This window comes from Balearica regulorum, chromosome 8 (assembly GCF_011004875.1).
Source record: "Balearica regulorum gibbericeps isolate bBalReg1 chromosome 8, bBalReg1.pri, whole genome shotgun sequence".
In the NCBI taxonomy this organism is placed as follows: domain Eukaryota; kingdom Metazoa; phylum Chordata; class Aves; order Gruiformes; family Gruidae; genus Balearica; species Balearica regulorum.
The window spans coordinates 25,064,341-25,088,586 of NC_046191.1; the positions used below are offsets into that span (position 1 = coordinate 25,064,341).

A 24,246-nucleotide genomic window follows, 5' to 3' on the forward strand; every position below is an offset into this window, starting at 1 on the left:
AGCATGAATGACACAACAAAGAACGGCCCCTGACATTCTTGCTATCATTTTGCATTATTGTTCACACCCTACTGTATTTCCAGGCCTCCGGTTCTGAAGTTGGTTATATGAACTGCCATATTTATAGTCTACAATAAATAATAATTAAAAATGGCCCAGGTAAAATGACTAATTGGAAAATCCACAAAGAGATATAATGCATAAATTACACAATAGATCATTATTTCATCCTTTGTAACATCACTGAATTATCTTTTTAAGTCCAGTTTTTTTCATAAAAGGGGAAAAATTGTCACTATAAATACAAAACAAAACAAAATACTGGGCAGTAATCTTTTATTAATAGTCCAATCACTGTCTTTGAACGTAAAAAAAAATTTAAGGTTCAGAATTACAACCCCTACTCTAAGTGAAATTGCACAACGCTTTATGTTTATTAAAAGTCTTTCAGTGCTCATGTTTATTTGAGTTTTCAAAGTAATCTTTAATTCATGTAGGCTGAATTCAATTAGAATTGGTTACTAATACGTGTTCCTTGGTTTACAGCTTCTATCAGTTCGCCCTGTTCTTTTCAAAGTGGGAAAGTATTTCAAAACTGGCATCTCAGAACATTAACAAGCAAGCATTTGTATTTTTTCATTCTGTTACTCACACTAATAAAAATATTTTATTTTGTTGTTTTGTGTTTAATTTATTTATTTTAAAGCTTAAAAAAAGCAATACCCCCCCTTAAAGGCATTAATGACAGTAAAGAACTGTTACCTATCAGCTTAAAACAAACACTGCTGCGACATGCACAAGTATATTGTAAATTCTATTATATTACGTCTGCCTATATTTCTCTGAAATTTACTGTTAGTGTTGTCAAGAACCACTCTTTCTTGCAAAAGAACTGCCGTTCAATTGTATCAAACAGCACATCGCAGTTTTATAATGTGGACAAATGGGAACTAAACAATTCATTTTTACTGGTGAGTTACATTACATCTATTTTAATGCAAGCCCCTAGAGAAAAAGGGCTAGTGCACTAGTTTACTGTGCAACATAAACTTGTTTAGTTGTGCTTTTAGAAAAGCATACTATAGATGTAAGCCTCAATCCCATTCTGGGATGTAGAACATAACATTGTGCATTCTGGGAAAGCATTCTGTCATACTTGCAAGGAAGCTCAATGAAATTAAGAAGCTAACAGTATGAGGTTTAATCCCCCCAAATTTAAAACTGTATCAGAGACTTGTTTTGACAGGAACATTTGAGTGAGTTCAACAAGCAAACACTTATGGGCATAATCTGCAAATAACATAAAAATCATACAAGTTCATTTACTTCCCTGGAAGTGTGCCAGCTTACAGAAACTGAGAATCTAGCCCATGAAAAGGAAAATTACTTACTTCCTCTGAATAGTGATCTGAAGGGAGAGGTGGGTAGTCACACTGTTCTATCTTCTTGCACAGGGAGTACAAGTTCATTTTATCACCATAAAAGGGACTCTGCAGTGCAGCCATCTGTTTAAAGAAAATGTACAGTTTTCTTCTGTGTTTAAGTAAACCCGTTTTGTCATAAAATCTGCAATACTAACAAATCAAGTGATTTTTAACGACTTTCGATTCTCTGCTTAGAAGTGTCAGTGCTAAAAACAGAAGCTCCAAAACTATTACGGTAACCAGTGTGTACTTATTCTGTCATACCTGTCACAATCCTTATATTGCAATATTTGATTTGTATACCGTAAGTTTCATTAATAGAGTACGAGGAGAAATTGAGCAGTCTCTGATACTGCTGCAAGTGTGGAGGGTCCTTGGACCGTGAGGGAGACAACAAAAACCCAAACCTCACAATGGAATTTTCCTCTGAAGACTGTTTGGAAGAAAAATCATTAAAATTCATTTAAAACACTATCTGATCTAAAGCAATACTGTACGGTGAAAATGCTGGGTAACAGTAGTAGATTTTGTAACCTTCTATAGCTATTATTGGAGTTCAAGAAAGTGATTTTTTTAAAGCAGGAAAACTAAAAGGTAACAGCTATACTTAAAAAAACCCTAAACCCAAAAACTTCATAAATCAGTATGTTATTCAAAAATACTTTAAAAAAAAATAGATATATCCCAAAACATCATCAGAAGTGCAGAACAGGCACCCATGACTATAATTTACAATGGTAATACAAAAATAACTGTTGGAGAGCACTTAAATAAATCATCAGCTTAAGACCAGCGTTAGTAAACCTACGCTTTAGTTCCAGACAATGTTACAACTTGACATTTAAGGTGGAAACAAATGCTATGGTTAGCAGGATTACAAATTTAAAAATTCATTTAAAAAAATCTCTCCATTCTGTTCAAAGCCTTCTAAGTCTTTGAACCGCAGCAGCACGAATGCTGCTTTGAGTGCAGTGCTGCCCCAAAGTCAGTCACCCTTTTCTACATGTGCTAATAAGTTTGATTTTGGAAGGACAATGTGTACATTCCCCAGACAGGCAGAGTGTGTGTGAAACACGCTAGTCCATGCTGTGCTACTCAGTGAGCTTCAGCAGGGACAGGACAAGCTGAAAATGGCTCTCATCTGTCTTGTGGTCTTCCAGATAGCAGTTTAACTCTTTCACGTCTAAGCACTGATAGCACTGGGGGAAAGCGCATGAAGAAAATTACCAAAATTCTCTTATGTTCACTTTGTATCCAATAAAAATGCTCTCAAGTAGTTCAGTACTTTTTCATATTACCTTCAAGTAAGACTAAACAATTTTAAAGCTCCCAAAAAGGACACTACACCACAGTTCCATCCTACACTCCTCCCAAAAATGCTGTAACTGTCTTATCAAAATAATGTTAATTTTTGGATTTACATGACATTGTCTCTTACCTTAAAAAGAATGTTAAAAATGCAAGCTAAAGACCAAAAAGAAGGAAAAAGAAAAAAAAGAAAGAAAAATCAACTACAGGATCTGTACACATGCAGAAATTCTAAATAAATGCACAGCTACTCATTTTCGTACTCTAGGTGTTCATTAAGAAGTACTTTTGTTTGAATGCTGCGGAGTGTTAAAAAAATTCTGAATGTCCCCTAAGGAGTTAAAACAGGAATACTATATTTTCATGCATCTCCTGCTTTGACAGATGAAAAATGTCAACTGTCCTGTTTTTATTTTCAAGCTTTTGCACTATTCATCTGGTTCATTAGTGCATCTCGCTGCTGCCCCTGACAGCTGCTCGCCCTCTCCTCCCAGCAGCTGAATTTTTCAGGCTAATTTGATCCTCCACACTGAGACGATCGCTAGAATGATTGACTTGCTCCCTGACCTCCAGGGTCTGACTTTCCTGATTAGTATTCTGGGGGTGTCTGAGGGACGAAAGCCCACTGTCTGTCTTCGGGGCTGGTGGCAGCTCGCTCTCTCTCTTTTTTTTTTTTTCCTTTTTTTTTGAACTGTAAGCCACCAACCTACAACCCTGTAAGGATGCAATTGCTACGCTGAACAATAAAAGGAAATGTGTAAAACCTACTTTTCCATGTAAAGGTCCATGTAGCAAAAGCACAGCATCTTGATTTTAATTAGTAAAGTCTACTTTGTTGCATATCAATTAAAACTCCAGTGGTAGTGTTTTTGAGGTTTCAGAAATACCTGGGGCTCTAAAAAAATCAGACTAAAATATACTTTTTAAAAAATGGCCACAGAGTTAGCATTGAATAATAGACTGTAATATAGGTTAGAAATAATAATTTTTAAAAACAACATACATTATAGCAAATTAGTCTCAACTTAAATTAAAACATAACTGAAAAGAGTTTAGCAGCAATTAAACATTTATTGAGAAGTGAAACATGCCACAGCTTTTCTTCAATTAAGCTGGAGAGAATCCAGAGCACATATCAACATGAAATCAAAGTAATAAAACATGCTAATATGCAGGCAATAGACATATCGCAAAACAATACTGAGCACAAAACTGCACGGATAATAAAAATACCGTGCCTTAGTCCTCCAATGTCTTGAAGAACTTTTAAATTATTTGAAAGTGGTTATTTAAAAAGAGAAAAATGATAAGCATATATTTTGTGTTTACTATACCCAAAATTTCAAATGACCAAGCAAAAAAAAAAAAACCCCACAAAAACCCCACAAACATCTGGTATGCTGTAGAATTAACTAAATGGGATAAATGCACCTCTCAAAAAAATTAAAAGGTATAGTTGAAGACACTGGCATACACTAATATATGATAGCTCTATAATATATTAACAATAAGTATCCCAATAATTACTTTATTCTTATAGTAAGGAAAAACCACCAGAACGTAATACCATATCAACTTAAATACCATCCTGGTAGAACTTCTAAAGTAAATAGAAATATAGTCTTTAAAGATGCTGAGCTAATCAACAGAATTAAGATATTTAGCTATTTTTAAATTATTTACCAGATCAAAGAAAAATTTAATATTAACATAGGTGTTTAATATACTGTACCAGTATCAAAGCAGCAAGCTAAAAAAAAAAATCTTCTTTTAAAAAGTGCCATAGATTTCTAGCCAGCAATTTTATTTCATATAACACAGAAGAAAAAATAGCATTAAAACATGCTTATTTTATATAATAATTAGGTATTCGAGGTTTTTGTTTGTTTGTTTCCAGATTAAAAAAAACAAGCCCTCAAGAAAACCAACGAGGGGAAGAGAAGTAGTAATACTGAGAAATCCTCATCTACCTCTATGCTATCTTTAGGCCTCTGCGTGCACAAGTGTGTAAAGTGGAGCATTGAAATTGATGGTGGTTGCCATGACCAGTACTAAGGAATCCCAATACGGGATTAAGTTTCAGTTCAGGATTTAAACTTTTAAATACTTGCTATCAGGTATCGGCCTTCACCCCGGTGAATTGTCCAAAAGATTTAGTAGCAACAGCTATGCATAGATCTATAAACTCTGTAGAACTGCAATATAGTTATTTGCCCTTTTAATATTTAAAGCAAAGTGTTAGTGATATTAAGTAAACTACTATTACTGGAGACAATTCATCTAGTAGTAACATACAACTTTGACAGGCTGGCACTGTTTTCTACAAAAGCCTGAAATAACAGGAGGTACTGATCCTGTTGAAGTCATGTTAAATGAGTTCTGCTGACTCAGAAGCAGGTGGCTTGCAGGTAGTGAGTTGGTTATATTAGCTTTTATCTAGAACACAACTAGAAAAGACTTCACTGCCATTGCAGATGGAGAGAAAATTTTTTCCAGTATCCTTCAATACAAATGTTTAGTCTTTTGATCAACAAATGATATGCAAAGAACTTTGAAGACATAGTTGTCTTAGAAGCCTACCTGTTCTTCACAACTTCGTGCACCTCAATTTCAATTTGCCCTTCATCTTTATTTTCGCAGAATATAACATCACTTAAAATTGTGTCACCTACCAATCTTGACCATATTAATAAAAAAATTAACAAATAGTTATAGTTTAACCAATTGGAAGAAAACAGAGAGTTGAAAAATTACATATGTCTGTGCAGAAGTCATTATCCTGAAAGTTAATCCAAACTGGTAATAATAAGTACACAGTAACCCTTTTTTTTTTTTTAATTGTTTTACTTACATTTAAAAAAAAAAATTAAAGACATTACTTGTATTAAAACAACTATATTGCAGTTTTTGAAAGCATTAGTTGCATACTTGCGTCAGTCCTACTATTTCTCAATGCATTTATTCACCAAAATCATAAAATCAGCACAGGCCATTAAAACAGCTAAAAGAATTTTACATGTGCTTGCCATTATTCATAATCCTTCAGTTATGCCCAATCTTCAACAAATTGCTGTAAAATCTTTGTAGCAAGCCCAGTAAAAGGCAAGTCGTGAGTAACACACAAATAAAAGTATTTCATATGCTGAAGTTACATAAGAGTTCTCACTGCTAATATTAAAGACAGACATATAGTAGCTGAAAAGTAGCTTTTCCACAATGCTACCTACTTTTCTAAACAACAAAAATATAGACATTGATCCTAAAACAGTGCTTAATACATTGGGGTGGGGGGGAGCAGTGGGCGGGGAGCACAACAGCGTTAAGTTCACTCTATATATCAATATTACCTCATACAGCAGACAGCCTAGAGACCAGATGTCAGATTTGAAGTTGTAACCATTTTCGTGTATTCTCTCTGGAGACATATAATAAGGTGTACCAACTGCAATAAATACACAAGTATTTTTGAATGAAAATTTCTGGTGTTATATAGTAGTAAAAGTACAATTTTCCTGGCTGAAAAAAACATTTTTCATCTTCTATATTTCTCATTTTGCTACACATATAATTTCAATTCATACTTATGACTCTTTAGTTTCATAGAAATACACATGAACTACAGATCTACTTCATCCAATGCAGCTTTTTTTTCCACTATTGGTATCTAATTACCAGAATTATTCAGTTGTAGAATACTTCCAAATTTTGCTTTTAAAGAAGCCCGGAAGTAATTATTTTCTTCTGAAGAAAACCAAGGGAACATACTACATGCACACACACAGCCCCCCCCCCCCCCCCCCCCCCCCCCCCCCCCGCTCCTTTCCAAATTGTTATCACTGCGGCTGAAAATAAGAACAGCCAGAAATTCTCTTCCATGGCTTAATTTTTTTTTTTTCCATTTCTTTTACATGAGTTGTTTGTTCTCCCTTTTGAGAATATACAAATCTGAAAAGGTTGCTTTTGAAACTAATAAACACAATTTAGTTTGAATATCTGAAACTAAAATTGAGGCTGAAATCCAGGATCTTCAGCTACCCAGAGAGGAAGACAGAAAAGCCTGCATGCCCAGCAGAAGCCGAGGCTCCTACAAGCAACTCGGCCATCTGCTGCAGGACTAGACTCTGTGAGGGCTTTTCAGCTCCCAAATCCGTGCCTGTCCTAGCTTAATCCTGCCTCAGAGCTGAGGGCTCTGGAGATGTCTGTTCTTGAAAAGCAGCATTTATTAGGACTGTCCCAGAGCAAATTTACATTGGATGCTCCAGGACATCTCCCCCAACCTGTGTCACAAGTTACTTGGAAGACAGAAATTCTGTGAGAAGTTTCAGCTTTGTAAAAAAAGCCATTAAAAAAAAAAAAGTATCTGAGTGATGGATTCATATGTGACAGATCAATAAAAAAAGAAGTTATGAAAAATAATAGTACTGGCAATTTTGGTGCATTGTATCTGAACTTTCTCCCTATATACCCGCAAAATGACTGTCTAACAGCAAAGAGAGTCACAGACCTATGAAGATTCTCACTTCAATTTTGTGTGGGATATTCTCTTAAGCACTGAATCCTGATGATGAAAACCAACTGAACTCTGTCAATTCAATACAAATTGACTTTATTTTGAAACTAAACACCTTGCATCGTAGCCAGAGATTAAAATCAGCACTCTCACTGCAAACCATGAAAATTAGAGTATGAACATCACACTATTTTATTTAACATAAAGATGTCGTTATCACTTCTGAATTAGCCTCATCTATTCAGAATTGATCTCTGTATGAATACTGGAAACAGAGATATAGTGAATACATAATTAATTCCAAATCTGAATAGTCAGTTTTAATTAATCAGATTAATAATTTTAGTCTCATAATTTCCAAAAGTTAAGGGTTTTGCTTTGACAGTGTGCCCTATATTTAGAAAGGCTGACGTCTCAAACTACATCATATTTTCTTAAGGAGGAAGCTGGGAGGCAGGGGGGACAACAAAAATAACCCCCTCAAAAAAACAAACAAAAAGACCCAAAAACCCACAAACAACAGAAAAAAACAACTTTCCTACTTTAAAGGCCCAGGTCAGATTGGGAAACCCAGTACCACCTTATCCCAGGTCAGGACACTGCTGCTGGTAACCCATCATTTCAACTGATCTCCTTGGCAAATTATACTGAAAACAGTATTCCAAACCAGTATAAACTGAGAACATGCTTCTCTAACAGATATGCGAGGACAGAAGTCCCATATTGCATCCTACAATGAATTTGGTCCCCTAAATATTTTGGGGGAGACTTCCAGCCCCCAGGAAAGCAGAGGGTGCCGCAGCCACTCTCCCCAGAGGCTCCCTCAGTGCTGGCCTGAGAAACTACTGCAGCTCTGAGCTCAGACTGGGAAAGATCAAGAGCTTCAAAGGAGAAAGGCTGGGGAAAGGCAACTCAAAACAATGTCCATATTCACCCACAATAGAGAAATGGATAAGAGGGATGGTCTTTTCCCTGTGAAAGGATAGGCGCACAGATGGGTGAACTGAAATATCAAAATAGCTACCAGAATATCCAGAATAACTCTTATTCTAATGTATCAACAGCAATACTTTAGTGGATGTTCAATAACAGCTGTCTTAAAATTGGAAACTGTAATTAAACAACATTTGGCATGACACAGCTTTCATATTTCTATTATCCTTACTGCTGTACTTCCTCCTTGACTTGTGAGCTTGGACACCTCTGAAAACTTTCAGCTGTATTTTGCATCCATTAATTAATGCACTGGGTTAATATATTCTGATGCTTTGTTGGCAGAAATCACCTAACAATGGAAAAAATAAGCTTAATAGTAATCTGGTTCTTAGCTGGTTCCAGCAGCACTGCCTTTGCTGCTCTGAGACATCACACAAGTAGCTGGCAGTGAGTAATGTGCCAGAAAGAGGCTTCACAGAATCCACAGGGGGCAGCTGAAAACACAGAGGTTTGAAGGTTCATAGTTTACCAAAAGCAAAGGTAATTTTAACCAGTAGCTCTGGGGTCTGATACGACTGTGAAAGATTGATGATAGTGAAAAGGAAGAACAAATGCTATCATTTCACAGCGTTTAGCCTAGTGTAACACCTTAACTGCAATACAGCCTGAAGCCCCTGATGACCAACAAGTGAAAGGAATTGAAATTACAGTCATAGTACTCATTGAATCACAAGAACAACCTGAAGATCTAGATATCATTACTACTTGTAAACTGTTTTTAACAGGACATGACAAAAGATTCATTATTCTGACATTCAGGAACTACTGAAGGCATTGCAATGATTCTTTAAAACGGTGAGTGATCTCGGTAAGTAGCACTGTACTGCTGGCAAGCTACTACCACATGTAATTATAAGTTATGTTTCCTTCCTGGATCATTATTTTCTCTGTTAAGTGAGATACAGCATCACAATACTATATAGACAAGTGACTTTCTTTAGTCATCTGAAGACATGGAAGTGGGATAATAGAAGACAAGGATGCAACGCATTAAAGTGCTTATGTTTTTAAAGAACAAAAATGTTTAACTTTAGCATTCTGTTCACTGCATTTGCACATCTCTGATAACCTGCAGGTCTGAACAGTAATCTCCTTGAAAAAGGCCTGGACCAAATAAACTGCTTCCTCAGAATCTGCTGCTGATGTGGAGCTCCCTCCCTTTAAAGATGCCGCAGATCCAGAAAGTGTGGTTTCTTTATGCAAGCTTTCTGCTACTGGGAGAGGCAATGGACATAATGGAAATAGTGTTATTAAGGGGCAGGAAGCTGGATCTGAAGGATCAGAGGCAAAGAAACTATTATGAAGCAAGTTATGATATAAACAGTCCACCTTATTAGCTGCATAAATACATAACTCACACTGCAGCTGAGGTAAAAAGGAGAGTGTGTTCATTCAAAAACTGACAATACATTGAGGAATTAAATACAGTAACTAGCACTAAGTACTGTCAAGCATTTTTAAGCTAGGAGAAAAATCTGCCCAGTAAATGTTAATACTACTTAGACAAAAAATGTAATAGCTGATTCAGAACATGTTTAATAGACTACTTTTAAAAAGACTGTATAATTATTAGTGGCATTCCATGCACTGGAATACGTAACTATCCAAGTTCAGGAAGGGGGCTAAAATCACTTTAGTAACTCTTCTGATTTTCAAAGAATTCCAAATTCAATTAAAAGAATTCCAAATGAGTTCAGAAAAAAGGCCCAATTTAAGTAGTCAAAAGATACAGTTTGTGAATGACTTAATGTCTATGAGATCCCAGGAATTTTTATAATACAGAGTTCAACACAACATGCAAGTGCTTAATGAGATGAATGGTTGATGCTGAAGATAGACAAACTAAGTTACAAATAAGCTGCAGTTCTGGAGCAGTGAGGGTAACCAACCACTGACACAACAAATTCACAACAACAATAATTTTTACTTACTTATTTTAATGTAGGTATAGGAGATTTCTAAGTCATTGGCTCGTCTTCAACCACAGATATGGGACCTAATATACTGCACTTATTCAAAGTAATTCTACAACCTAGCCTACCTAATGCAAATAGCCTAACTGCAGAAATGAATCTATAAATATCTTGGATATTTTATAATGTAGCATTGTAACACCACAATAATTTCTATTCAGCTTTCAAACTACTGTAAGACATCTCAGGGTTTTGTAGATAAAATAAGAGCTGTTTTAATACTGCTTCTCTGATGACTGCGATGAATCAGCTGCAGACTTCCCTGTTAGCCTTACTGTACACTGAGGGTGCAGGTTCTCAGATCAGTTTGGTTGAGAGTATGAAAGTGGAGCTTATTCTATTCACAGCAAAACAGTACTGCATACCACCACCTCAGCACTGGCTTTGACATCTTCTGCTGGGTTAGAGATCCATATGTAAAAAGGAAAGGAGAGCATCTGCACACATTTTTACAAGGTATTTCATTCCCACAACCTGCATGAGTTTACAGTCAAATCCCTTATATCATAGCTTTCTGCTGGGGACAGAGGTACCACGGAAGTGACAGAAGGTGTCAAACCACAGAAGACACACCAGAATTCAATACGGATGATCCTTTGCTTTCAACCATTTTAAGAAGATTGCAGGTCTGCTCCTTTGCCCTGCAAGAAGGTATTCACATCATGGCAGCAGTGTCTGCCTGGCCACCATACTATGCAGTCCTCTAGCACAACCACACTGGAGACTTGATTTTTTTTTAATTTGGAATTGAAATACTAAAATACGGACTATCCTTAAATCCACTGAATTGCTAACAAAGATTTTAAAAAATGCATATTTCCAAGAGCTGACCTCAGAACTGCCATTTCAAAGAGCATAAGGCCTGGCATTCGGCCATTAAAACAATAACAACCACCTTAACACACACAGTCATAGCGAAAGGAATCAGAAACCTTTCTTGGATCATCTTCCCCTTTCTAATATAAAGTCTTCTGAAACCAAGAAATTTTTTCAAGTTTGTATCAAATCAAGAACATCAAACACCTTCATCTCCTTTGCATTTTTGGAAGAAAGATTTTCTATTTTCAAAAAGATATATACATGCAACAAAAGAAAATGCTACTGTTTTGATAAGGCTGTATAGAGTTAAGAACATTAACAAACCCTGTCCAGTGCAGTATTTTCATTTGTTTCAAATGGACCATCAACAAGTCTCCTAATTAAATCAGTATTATTCATAATTAGCAGTTAGAAGCTGTAGCTAATGAAAATTTTAGTACATTACTTTATCTCTGAAAGCCTGAATCTAGTTTGCTACTGAAATTTTTATAAAGCCTGTAAACAAGTATAAATTGCTACACACAATATGTTTGTAATTCACTGGGTTTTGTGAACCAAAGGTTTATGGAATCATAAAAAGATACATCTTTGAAAGAAATTTCAGGAAAAAGAGCATCAGAAGCTGCACGAGAAATTAATTTTAAAAAAGGTCTCTGCTAGTGACAGAATAAATCAGAGTGTCACTGTCTCCACTGTAGCCTAAGTTAACAGCTGAACAGAACCTTTTTCCTAGGCTGAATTCTGACTTTAGGTCTTAATTAAGAGGGAAATGGGAGAAAAGGAGATAGGGGAAAAAGAAAATTAAAAAATAACAGCTCCTCTACCAAGACACAGCACCCGACCTTAGAAACAAAGCTTCCAACCCCCCGTCCCCCCACTCCCTGGATGGCTTGTATTTGTAAGATAGGAGCTTTAAAGGGCTTGGGGGTTTTACATTGTTTTTAACTCTAGCTCAGTCTTCAGTCCCTTTGCAACCATTCCCCTACAATGAGCCAAAATAACCCAGGGTTGAAGCAGTTTGTTCCTCTTTAACTTCCTGACTTCTGCCTCAGAACACAAGTCTAGTTCTCCTACCCTCACAACTGACTTTTGCCTTCTTTGTGCACTCCTGCCCACAGATCAGGATTTACAGCTTCCTCCGAATGCAGTCCAGGAGCAGCTCCCTCTTCACACTGCTCGTTTACATCCTTCCATTTGCAGGACCCAACTATGACAAGATCTCCACCGTGCTGCCAGAGACAGCCACTGGGCTCCGATGGCAGCATCAACAGCAGCGCTGTGCCATGAACTAGTACCAGGTCTTTGGAGTTAATTCTGAACTTTGACATGGAGCCCAAGCACATTTCCGGTCTGGTCTCATTGCTTCCCCTCTACCTCTTTCTCTATTTTTTAATAATGCAAGATTGCACATCTCTGTCTGAGTTTCACCTCAGTCCTGTTAAGATCTCAGCAGTTACTAATTGTTTTGACTATACCAGTATCAGTATGCACCAAACACGGTAACACAGGAAGGCACAAAAGAGTGACCAAAGGCTTTCTGGAAGACAGGCAAGTAAGGATCATGTCAAAAATTTCCTTTCTAAAATAGGGGGTTTTTTGGCTGTTTACACAAGTACTACCCCCACCTCAAATGCGGTACAAACACGCTGAACATCAATCCTCTCTCTTTTTCTCCACCTTACTGATAACTAGGACTATCTTAACAAAGTTAAATTAAGATGTGAGGATAAATATGGCATAATTTAATCCAAGAAGTCTGGTATTTCACAGTCTAATTAGAAACATCAGCATCTGAGGAAATAAAATTCTTTGTGTGTCCTCCCACGGCCCTAAGATAGGGATCATAAGTATTACTTAACCATTCTTGTCTTTCTTAGATATTATCTTCCTTATCATGCACTCTTGTCAAACATATAAAAGTGTCCAAATGCCTAATTACAGAATTGTCACTGCTATTTGTTAAAAATTCTTACTGAGCAGCATTTGAATTTATTTTACCTATCTGTAGTCAAGTATCAGTAAGGTGCTCTGCCTGCCTCAATACCCCTTACAAGGAACAGGAGACAATTCTGGATGCTGCCACCAATGGTCCACCTCTTGAGGGGTCTAAAAGTTCATTTCACACCCTTTGTAGTCAATGAAGAAGCCTGAATTCACCAACCACTAAATGCAGCCACTTCAGCAGGGGAAAAGAAATTTTCTTCCTAACTAAAGAAACCTACATAATCGTACTATAAACACCAATTCTTACATTTCTCTTTAAAGCAGATGGTCTATTTACAAGGCTTTTCTCTTTTAGAGACATCCTCTTAGATTCTGACATTTGTCCATTCCCTAAATTTAAACTTATTTGCCAAATTTTTACTTTTTCTTCTTTAAAGACTTCTTAACCATCATAGTCTCCACATGCTACTCAAAAGGTGCAAGTTACATGAAAATTTTGTTTGAAAAAAGATAATACAATGTTGTTTTTTATGTGCGAGCAGAAGAATAAATTGGGCATTTCAGAAAGGTTTTTTTTCTGTTCTTATAAAAATAAGTTTTCTGGGATTTTTGTTGTTTGTTTTGGGTGGGTGGGGGTTTGTTTTGTTTTTAAGTCTTTATGGTTCAATAAAGCCTAATTCTGATCAGTCCTTGACTTACTTAGCTTATACTGAGAAACCCCACTTTAAAACAGGGAAGCTCCTCTGTTAGCCCTTTCAAAGCACGTAACCAGCACGTCATCAATGCTACCCATACAGGCACACAGAATTACCAGATTCTTTCCAACACTGATTAAAGTTCATATGATTTTTTTTTTTTTTAAAAAGCATCCATATTACTGATCATCTTTTTTCCTAGCATTTCTAGAAAACGCAACTGTCATGAAGACCTGTTTTAAGCCAGGAATGTACATTAAATGATTCAAACAAAGGGACACGCCCACACACACAATAACAAAACCCACGAGCTATACTGCTGAAAGTGACACCTCAGTGTTACGGCTTTTCTGGTTTTGTCCATGGTGCTGACCATTTAATTTTTTACTATTTTTTACTATTATTATTTAAGAAAAGCTTTAGCTGGACCTAACCCTTTTCTTCCTCCTCCTAAGTGGGTACAGTTTTTCCACCGTGTAAAAAAAACCATCTCCCCAACACCTTTCCCTCAGAGAAAGCTTACCTAAAGAATGTGCAGCTGTGGTTTTGGAGCTGAAAAATCGACCAAGTCCAAGGTCTCCAAGCTTTACTACCCCTGTAGCTGTAATGAACACATTAGCTGGCTTTATATCTGGGGAAAAAAAAGAGAGAAAAAAGAAAGAAATCTAACAGTCACAATGAGGTTCCAAGAAAAGCTACTTCTCTATTAATAATAGATTGAAAGAGGCTTTTGTTTACAGCTAATATTAATAAAATTTGACTGTGCTGTTCCAAAAGAGTAAGTCTGGGATTCAGAATTTCAAATTAACTATTTTAATAGTACAAACATCACTCAAGCAAAAAATTAAAGAACCATGGAAAGTATTTTAAAAAAGCAACAAACAACAACAAAAACCAAAACAAACCCCCTACACACACACCCCCAAAGAAGCATATGCAGGGAGTTCGTTACTACTTTATACAAGCTATATATAAGGACTTTCGTTAGAACTAGAAAACCTCTCACTATGTCTCAAGTATCAGACAAAAAAATGTTTTCAAGAACTGTAAAACAGATTTTTCCATCACTTGCTGATTAGATTACCTACAGTGGCATGATATTATTATTTGAAATAGGTATCTGATTCTCTTTAATAGCAGGCATTAAAAAAAAGTAGTAAGTTTTACTCAGGAGAATGGTTATTTGAACTCATCAATGGAATTGGGCTAATCAAGTAGAAACAAAGAAAAATAATTATGTATACCCCAGACAATTATTTTTCACATGTAATATTCAGTTTAAGTTTTAATTCAATCCTTTAGAGACAATAGCAAAGATTTTTATTTTACTTTTTTAACAAGGTATCTATCCTGTTAGTCTTCTAAATAAACTGACCTGGTATTTGTTTGGCAAGCATGCTTAGCTCTCACTCTGCTCAAGAGCAATGCACTGTGGCTCTAAACTTAAAGAAAATCACTTAACTTTAATAAGAGGGGATTACAGTTTGCATAAGATACAGGTACAGTCAAAGGAATGGTTATTACCCTTCAAACACCAGCACTTTCAAGTTTCCAATAAGAAGTTACAAAACCTTACAAGCTTTAGAGAAGACAACAGACAATTATGTTATGCTATCTCACCTAGTTTTCAGGAGTTTGGATCACCCTTTGTGTAACAATCCAACACAGATATCAGCTCAACTTAAAAATAGCTTTACTTGTCATTGGTTTTGGTGTGTAACCATGGAATCGTTTGATTTGCCATAGGTTTGCCAGAAGCTTTGAGGGTAGTATTTCAGTTTAACAAACTTAAACTCATTTTGGTTTTGAGCTAAAATATACTGAAATAAACTTGTTTAGTCATAAAAGCATTAAAGGAAGATATCTATACCCTTTGGAAAGAATCTGTAATTTTACGTCCTTCTCTTTGTATACTTTGCACTTGCAGGTATCTGTACAAATGCATAAAGGAAAAGAAAAAGAGAATCACAAGGGAAAGCAATTTGCAGGGGCATCCGAGTTGACTTTTGAAGGGTGCAACATCTCTAGCTGCAAATGACAGAGCTCAGCAGAGGTCGAGGGACTTCTGCTTTCAGGCAACTATTTGCATCCCAGCAGAAGGAAGCCACCAACCTAAGACATGTAATTACACCTGAACCCAGAGAGAGAGCCCATATACAACTTGCAACTCATAGCCAGAGGGATTTCCAAGGCAAAAAAAAAATGTACATCTGAGAAGCAGCAATACAACGATCTGTTTTCTTTGACTCAGAGTTACAAGGTAAAATGAAGACAACATACAGAGGAGACAGCAGTACAGAGGTTTAAAATGGGTAAAAGAGATTTAGTACCTGACAGGGATAGCTGCCAACTACAAGGGCTGTTGGGACACAGTACTTGACACAGAGATTGGAAATAGTGGAAAGGAGCAGTGAAGGGGAGAAAATGCTCATGGCTGCACATAATCCAGTAGATAAGGGAGTAGGAGAAGGGCCTATACATCACCAGAAGGCTTGGCAGGAGGCAAATACTTTTGTAAGAAAAAAAGGTGCAAGAGGTGCAAAGAATGGAGGGATAGCTGTGCAAGAATGCAGGTAAGAATACTTGGGAGAGACAACGGGCAAATACAGAAGAATAAGAACAGGACAGAAAACAAGAGCCAGCAAAATGAATTGAGCAAGCAGAGGAGTAGCAGTGGCAGGGTCTCCATCACTTACAGAACTAGCACTTATTTCGGAAATTCAGTATCACAAGCCATTGCTGCAAACAAATGCCTACCACAACAAACATACAACCACAAACTTCTGTCACACTTTTCCATTACTTATAAAACATTACAGAAACATAAAAAATTGATTCCATTATGACATTACTTGGTGTCATTTGCATTGAACCAGCTTAATTCTCACATAGTAAAAGGTTTAGTAAAACCAAATCATCTTCAATCCTGTATTACCTCGATGCATAACACGACGAGAATGCATATGTTCCAAGGCACTGCAAAGCTGAACAAAATACTTCCAAACTGTTCTTTCAGGAATCAACCTCTTCTGTTTCTTAAAATGCTTAAAGAAAAAGAAGGATGGACACTGAACATTAAAATGTAAAACTTGCATTAAATGACTGAAAAAGAAATCCTTTATTTAAAAACCAATACAAGAGGCTTACAACCTAATGATAAAGGTTTAATAAAATTTCTTGGCATAGAAAGCTTTTCCCTTAAATATTAATACAGGTATCATCAATGTATGTGTTTACATCAGTCAACACACAGAGCTACAAATGACATAAGTGAAATAAAACTGCTATCCCAAAGAAGGATTTACATGGTATTTAGCAGTTCTTAGTGCAGGATTAATGTGGTCAGAATACTCTAGCACAGAATAAGTGGCCTCGGAACAAATAGAGGTCAGATAAAGATATGTGCCACAGAACTTCCCAAACTAAGTGCTTCCTTACACCAACACTGATTTCTACATCCTCATTTTCTAAATAGAAGAAAAAAAATAGTAGTGACAGAATCACAAACTAAGATTATGTAAGAAGAGGCCATCAGATTAGTCTTAGAAACTTCTACAATACATAAAAGGAGACTAAAGGAACTGTGATTTCTGACAATTTTATAGTGGTCTAACTCCCGTTTTTACCATCCTATATATAAACAACCATTACCAATCACTGGTAACAGTTCAATGGCCTGCTAAAGCTTACGTGAAACATAATTATGCCCTGCTACACACATCTCCAAGTATTATATTCAGGGACTACAATAACACAGTCCTCCAGAAATACATACTGAAAACCTGGAATTCAGCCAAAGCTAAAACGTGCAAGCTGGATCATTATAAAATTTTGCAGCTAAGATTGAAAAGTTTTTGCTCGTTTAGTGTCTCTTTTTAAAGAATTTGTATTTTGACAGATTTTAAACACACAAAGAAAATGCATGAACAATATTAATACTAGCAAAATTTTAGATGGAAAGTACTTAGATGTATTTTAATAGCATGTGTACACACACACTTCACACTCATGCACACCCTAAGAAAGCTCATATAACAAACATTTATTACTCCAGAAAAATAAAAATATTTTCATATACTATGTTAAAGTGTGCCACTGAGAAAGTGACAGCTGCATCTACACATTAGAGACATGCAGGAGTATGGGAAAGATGTTTTTAAACTAGCTATAGCAAAATGCATCATTCATACAAAGCATCATAACATTTCACCAAAATGTTTTTAGTTATAGGGATTTTTTCAAAACGCATTTTCATTTAAATAAGGCAAAGCATATAAATTACTTCTTTAAATATAATTTTCTCTCAATCTTGGACTGAATCCAAACAAACGCTGTGTATCTGTTCTCCCCATAGCTGGATTTGCATATCAGAGGATTGTTTGATGTCAACAGGAAGATGGAGACCAGGTTTCTTTTCATTTAAAAACAAATACACAATACATGTAAGTATGTGCACATGAAAGCCTAGTTCCTTGATTTAAAATGCATTCTGAAATTATCATAATTATAACTAGGTACTTTATTTAAACATTGTAAATTACAATTTTAACTCAAATCTAAGCACTAGTGATGAAATACCATTCACAAAGTGTCTGAAATGGGAAGATTTTCTATTACAGATTTCCATTCCGATGTACTTAAAGTATATCAGTGTACTTTCAAAGTATTTATGTACAAGTATTCTTTTAACTTTTTATTCATTTGCCAGCTATAACACTGTAGACACTACAAAATCGGCTTCAGTTTTTACAGTGCAAGCATGCAATATAGCAACAGTTTTTAAGACATAGTCTCATTCTACTGAAGGCATTAATAATTGTGCATGATAAATAACTTCTCTTCCTGAAGGCACCAGTAATGTTATTAACCCTGTAGGATTTATACATCTAAAGAGGATGCAAAAGAGAGTGGCTAGATTTGCTAACAATGTTTAAACTAAACAAAGAAATAAGCATCATTTTCGCTTGCATAGGTTTAAAAATAATCCGGTATCTTTAACCTTATTTTCTGTAGTCATTAATTACACTACCTTCTTCCACCAAAATACATATTGTCAATGTTTTCTTGGGCTGTTGTCCACCAATATCCAAAATAGTGATGAAAAGCCTCCACTACCAAAAAAGGTTGATTTTGCACAACTAGCTATTGAAACAAGTTCTATGTTTCTAGGGAACAGTCCGGCAGGCAGTGTTAATTCTGAGAAAAGTCAATAAGGAAAAGGAATCCCATTCCTGTTTAGAACCTTACCTTCTAACAAGAAACATAAGTTGATGGAAAACATGGTCAAACCTATTTTATGCCGAACAGCATAATTAAATTCATATAGCACATATTAACTGTATTCAAAGCAGGATCCTTTTCTCTCTCCTCCATTTCAGAATAGTCTACAATGCAAAATGCAGTTTTAATGGTTGTGGGGTTTGCCCCCCTTCTGACAAGGAAGCCAAAATGCAGAAGACACGATGCCAATCATTTTTAACCTCTATTGTAGCAGACCATAGTAGCACCACAAACAGTTAATACTGAAACTAATTCACTGTCTAGTGCTGCCATGTCTCAAGCATCCAATGGTCCACATAATCAAGTTAAATTAATACAGTTATCTCCCATTGTATACAAGTTGCTATTAGCTGCCAAAATTTGACCTCAAAGCAATATAGCCTGACATACAGTTTTCTAAAGTACTCTCATCTTCGACATTTTACTATTCTGCTGCTTCTTCCTCCTGTCTGAGGCTCAAAGGACAGGCCTGATAGCCCTCAGACGACTGACCTTCTAGGGTGTGACACAAAAACCATAATCCTATTGGAGGTGAAAGATCAGTCTCAACATAGTTGAAACTGGGCAAAAAGGGAACCACTTGTACATGTGCATTAAAAATTGGGGCAGTGTTGCAAGCTAGTGTTTTATCATGTAAACAGAGAATAGCAGGCATGCTCAGGCAGCTGTCTCCCAGCAAGAATTATTTGTTTCAAAAGCCATATCCCATGAAATTTCCATCTCTGTCTTTGAGAATGGAATCACAAAAACCTACTTTGAAGAGGTTTCACAGTGTCAGTACAGATAAAACTGCAATTCAGTCATTTACTGAAACTGGAAATTTTTGCGGTTATAAATTTGTTATTCAAATACCTTAAAGAGCTTTACGGTAGGCAAGTTATGTATCACCAGTTTGTCTTTGCGGCCCTGTTTTACAGGATGACTGAGCAGTTTTGCTACGGGATAATGGAATTCTCTTGGTTTTCTCTAAGGAATTACTAAAAGAAAAATTAAATATTCTCCAAATGTTTCCATCCTAGTAAAGTTAAATATAGCTGCCCTGCACCTAAACAGCGTATGCCACTCAGTTTCTTGAAGGCATAAAAAAAAATTGAGATAGATAGGAAAAAAAAAGTTTAAAGTCAATATAAAAGCATGGAATTACATTATACTGAGTTTTTAAAGATGATGCTTTAAAGGTCAAATTCCGAAAGCAAAAGTGACAGCAATTAGCAAATGGTCTTATGTAGGCTTAGCAAGCACAGTTCAGAGAATACTCTTAAAGGAAATTTGCAGGACTATGTTTGGCTTTTATAAGAAAACTAAGGATTTCCTGCAGATGAGTAAAGAACAGTAAGCATAGATGATTTCAATGGAATTGGAGATTTCAGATATGATTGCCTACGTCTCCATAACCATGCTTGGAAAAAAATTAGCATTCAGTTCTAATGTTAGTGTCTCAGAGAATTTTAAAGTGTGATTTAGCCTGGTTTAGACCTCACTGAACCAGGAAAAAAAAAACAGGAATAAAGATTAATTAAAAAAAGAGCATTTAAGCAGCAAATTGGTCTATAGAAAGCAAGAGGTTTATGAACATCTCTTGCAGAGATAATTTTGCACAGTCATTATTTAAAAAAAAAAAAGTCTGAAACTGTTGAATGAGCCCACAAGAACATATACCTGAATTTTTCACTGCGCATGCTCTAGGCTAGAGTTGCCTTCTGAAAGAGAGGATTTTGGGGGAAAGTAAGATGAGAATGAGAATCATTTCCTTGCTTTAAATAGATTCCTTTTCCTTTCTTTCATGTTTTGATGAGGATCTTGATTGCATCTGTCTGTTCTCACGACTTCACTTCTGGCTTACAAAAATACAAAGAGGTTTTTTTACATTTTATTGCATAGACTTATCAGAATGCAGTGATTCAACAACTGGATACTTGTGGGAAGAAATCTGAACTTCAAGAGGAAAGTGATGCAGAAAGGATTATTACAAGGAACTTCTGAGTAGCATGTAATGAAGTTCTTGGTCACTTCTGTCTGTGTTTCTTTGGGAGTCTTTTTTAATATGGACTAGCAGAAAGAACAGAGTGAGGAAAGAGGAGGTCAGGCAGCTGTAATAGCAAATTACAGAAGCATGAGTAAGAATTCTCACTCTAAATACAACAGAAACAACCCAGAACTAGCAAGGGCATGCAGGGTCAAAAAGACAGACCAGTGAAGATGGACCTCAGCACCTCTACAGTTCAGAGTAAAGATCAGAGACCCATGTGTACAGAAAGGAAGTTTCTACATAAGGCTTTCTTTCTATTTAAAAGGCTATATAATTCTACTAGGAAAGCAGTGTCCCAGGAGTTCTGTCTGGCTCTGTTCATTCATGAATTCAGCTGCCCATCTTTCAACCGTGTTAAAGTTTTCTGCCACTTTTCCTTACTTTCTGTGCAGGACAAAAGTTGAACTTTCCACCACATCCTGATTCATTCATCGAATCTGCCTACATTTCAAAGTAGCAGCTGTCTCTTAGTTGTAAAAATATAACGAATACAAAAAAACCCCAAACTATTTGGCATCTAACAACTGAACACAGAAAATAAGTACCTGGCCAATAAAGTGACTAATAATAACAAATAAAATATTCACCTAGTTATTTACAACTTTTCTTTACAGTTGTTTACATCTACAGTTACTGAAGATGCCATACATTTATTTTTTCCCCTCCCAGAATCCACCAAAAAATGCATTTTAAAAAAAAAAAATCAATCATCTTCTATTAGTGATCTTAGTATACAAGTAACTTTATTTAATCAATAGCAACAAAATACTAAAGCACAGTACGAAAAATAAAGACAAAATAATCGTACTAATAGAAGTACCTACCAGCATCAGAAGACTAAATTAGTAGAAACAAACTATGGTCTTTCCCAAAAGAAATCAAAACCCTGCCACAAGCACACCACAGAATTGAGAAGAAACATCTTCTCAAGCACAGTCTTCTTTCACATACAATCAAAATAAAGACATCTACTTACAAGAAACAGAAAACCTTGTAAGAAAAATGCAAGTCAATATTGTCGTATTTTCCATTTTTAGTATATATTCTTTCAAACTAGTAATCAATTAATGACTATTAATAAGATTCCTGATTAAACTCAGATCCCTTAAAAAGCTCTGAACAAAGTCACTTTATATACATATATATTTCTATCCAACCACCTTTGCCAGGGTTAATTTCATTTTTCCTTCTTGAGTAGTCCACCTACAGTCACTCTGTTCCACCTAACATTTTTGCTCATGCAAAAAAAGCAAGAACATACAGTGTTCAGAGATAAAGATCACCAATACTGCATCATTTTCATTGTCTCTGCTGTTACCGCTGAGCAGGGCTTCTTAAAACACACAGCCACATATTTAAATTCTACAGTATTTGTTTACATGCATCCCTCCAATAAATCCCCTTGGGAAAACTGGTACAGCATGAAGAGGTGAAACTCGTGCTTGAATCATTAACTCTACTTCCTAATAAAAAGCAATAGCATGACACAGTAAATACCGAGGCTACCATCTTAATTTTTTTTTCTTTTTATTACATATAAGGCAGATAAATTCAAAATCTTCTCTCTTCATTCTCAGCAAGTTATTTATATAGCACAAACACTGACACTGCATATTTTTCAAAAACAACCATGTGAAAAACTAAAAATAATCTCCAAGCATTGTTTGCAAGACATTTCAAACAAGAAAAGCACCCAGAACTATCATTTAATAAAATCTTTCACTTCTTCCTGCTCTTTAGAGGTTCATGCAGCCAGACAATTCTAGGACCAGTGGGCAAAGGTGGAGATGAAATACCGCAGGCATTTCTGCCCCAGTTAGAGCTATTTGAACAGCTTATGTAAGGGTTAAATGAAGTTTAACAGCAAGTTAACTTTTCATAGCGCACTGACACAGTTACTCTCCTGGCAAGTCCAGCCAGTCATCTTACAGGATAGCTTCAGGTGTGATGCCTGTGAAGGGGACCATCCACAAGACAAAACAGGGTTGATAGTCTAATTATTTTAGCAGAAAATCTGCCCGCTTATTCTTATTGTTCCAGTGGCAGACACAGACAATGGCCGATTCACAGGAAAACTAACAAGGCTGCCTGGCATTTACCCAGCCCAATTACCCCACTGGTTATAAACTGCAGCTTTCCTTCCGCCAGCATGGATACACAACTTGCACATGATAACCTGCTACCATTGCTCTCATCCTGGTTACCTGTAGTTGAGAGCAAAGGTGACAGTCAAGCACCTGTCAGGCACCCAAGTAACACACACATATGGTGAGGAAAATCTTACCAGAACTGGCTCTCCTACCTTGGCAGGGCTCTGTGCCTTTGCTTTTCCATTTAGGACTTCACAGCTCCATCCACAGAGTGGCTGTTTCCCCTGAGAACACCCAGCTCCCCTTTTTTACCTGCTACATAGCTAGCATATATATACACAAAGTTGAATAAGGATGCCCTGTTTTTTATGGGGGGGAGTGGGGGTGGGGGGTGCAGTTTAAGATAAAGATTTTTAGTAGCTTTAAAAAAAAGGTTAGTGGCAAAAATTGGCCTGATTAGTTCAAAGCCCCAGATTTCTCCTTTAGAAAAAATTAATGATCTGTAATTAGCACATACTGTATTACAGTATCTTAACATATTACATGTTTCTTCAAGCTACACTTTTTAAAGTCTTTTAAAAAACAAACACACAAAAAACCCCTAAGAGTAAAGGTGATATGGAATGTGAAAAAAAGAGAAAAAATATTTTGAGGCTTTTAATGTTTATCAATTACATAGCTTCAGCAAGGCGCCAAACTGTTCTATATTATAAAACATAACCATATGCTAAACAAAAAGAGTGAGTCAGGAGGATTGGCAGGGGGGTAGGGTAGTGGGTTTTTTTGTTCTTCAAATTAAATCTAGCAGTCATGGGGGGGTGGGAGAAGCACAAGAGACATTCTGCTGAAAACCAAAAGACCCAGATTCTGCATTTTAACATTTGCATTTATAGACCATGATAAAATCAGTATAATGAAAATACACAAGCATGCACAAAATACTATTTTAAAAATACTTGTTCCACAGTCATGATGTCAAATATTTGGATGTAAATGTATGTACAAGAAAAATCTCAGAATCAAGGCCACCATAATTTCTCCCCCTTGAGAGAGTGTGTGTACGTGCACAGTTTTCAGTTCTGTTTTCTTTCTTTATGTCAAAAGAGCCTTTTCTCATTCATTCATGACACTCAGCTGATGAGCAGTCTGAAAATGTCTCTGGGCTTTATTTATTGTAC

At 36.2% G+C, this 24,246-nt stretch overlaps 1 protein-coding gene across 3 annotated transcripts in view; it reads right to left on the bottom strand.

Moving 5' to 3' along the window:
* NEK7 (NIMA related kinase 7) overlaps positions 1 to 24,246 on the bottom strand; it is a 72,217-nt gene that overhangs the window by 8,400 nt on the left and 39,571 nt on the right. For 2 of the 3 annotated variants that reach the window (XM_075760143.1, XM_075760144.1), the window contains 4 exons: positions 16,605 to 16,713; positions 14,193 to 14,300; positions 6,080 to 6,174; positions 1,392 to 1,505 (listed from right to left, as the gene is read on the bottom strand). In XM_075760143.1, coding sequence (XP_075616258.1) covers positions 1,392 to 1,505; positions 6,080 to 6,174; positions 14,193 to 14,300; positions 16,605 to 16,713 — 426 coding nt within the window. The remainder of the gene's footprint in view (positions 1 to 1,391; positions 1,506 to 6,079; positions 6,175 to 14,192; positions 14,301 to 16,604; positions 16,714 to 24,246) is intronic. The other variant, XM_075760145.1, reaches the window with a different exon arrangement.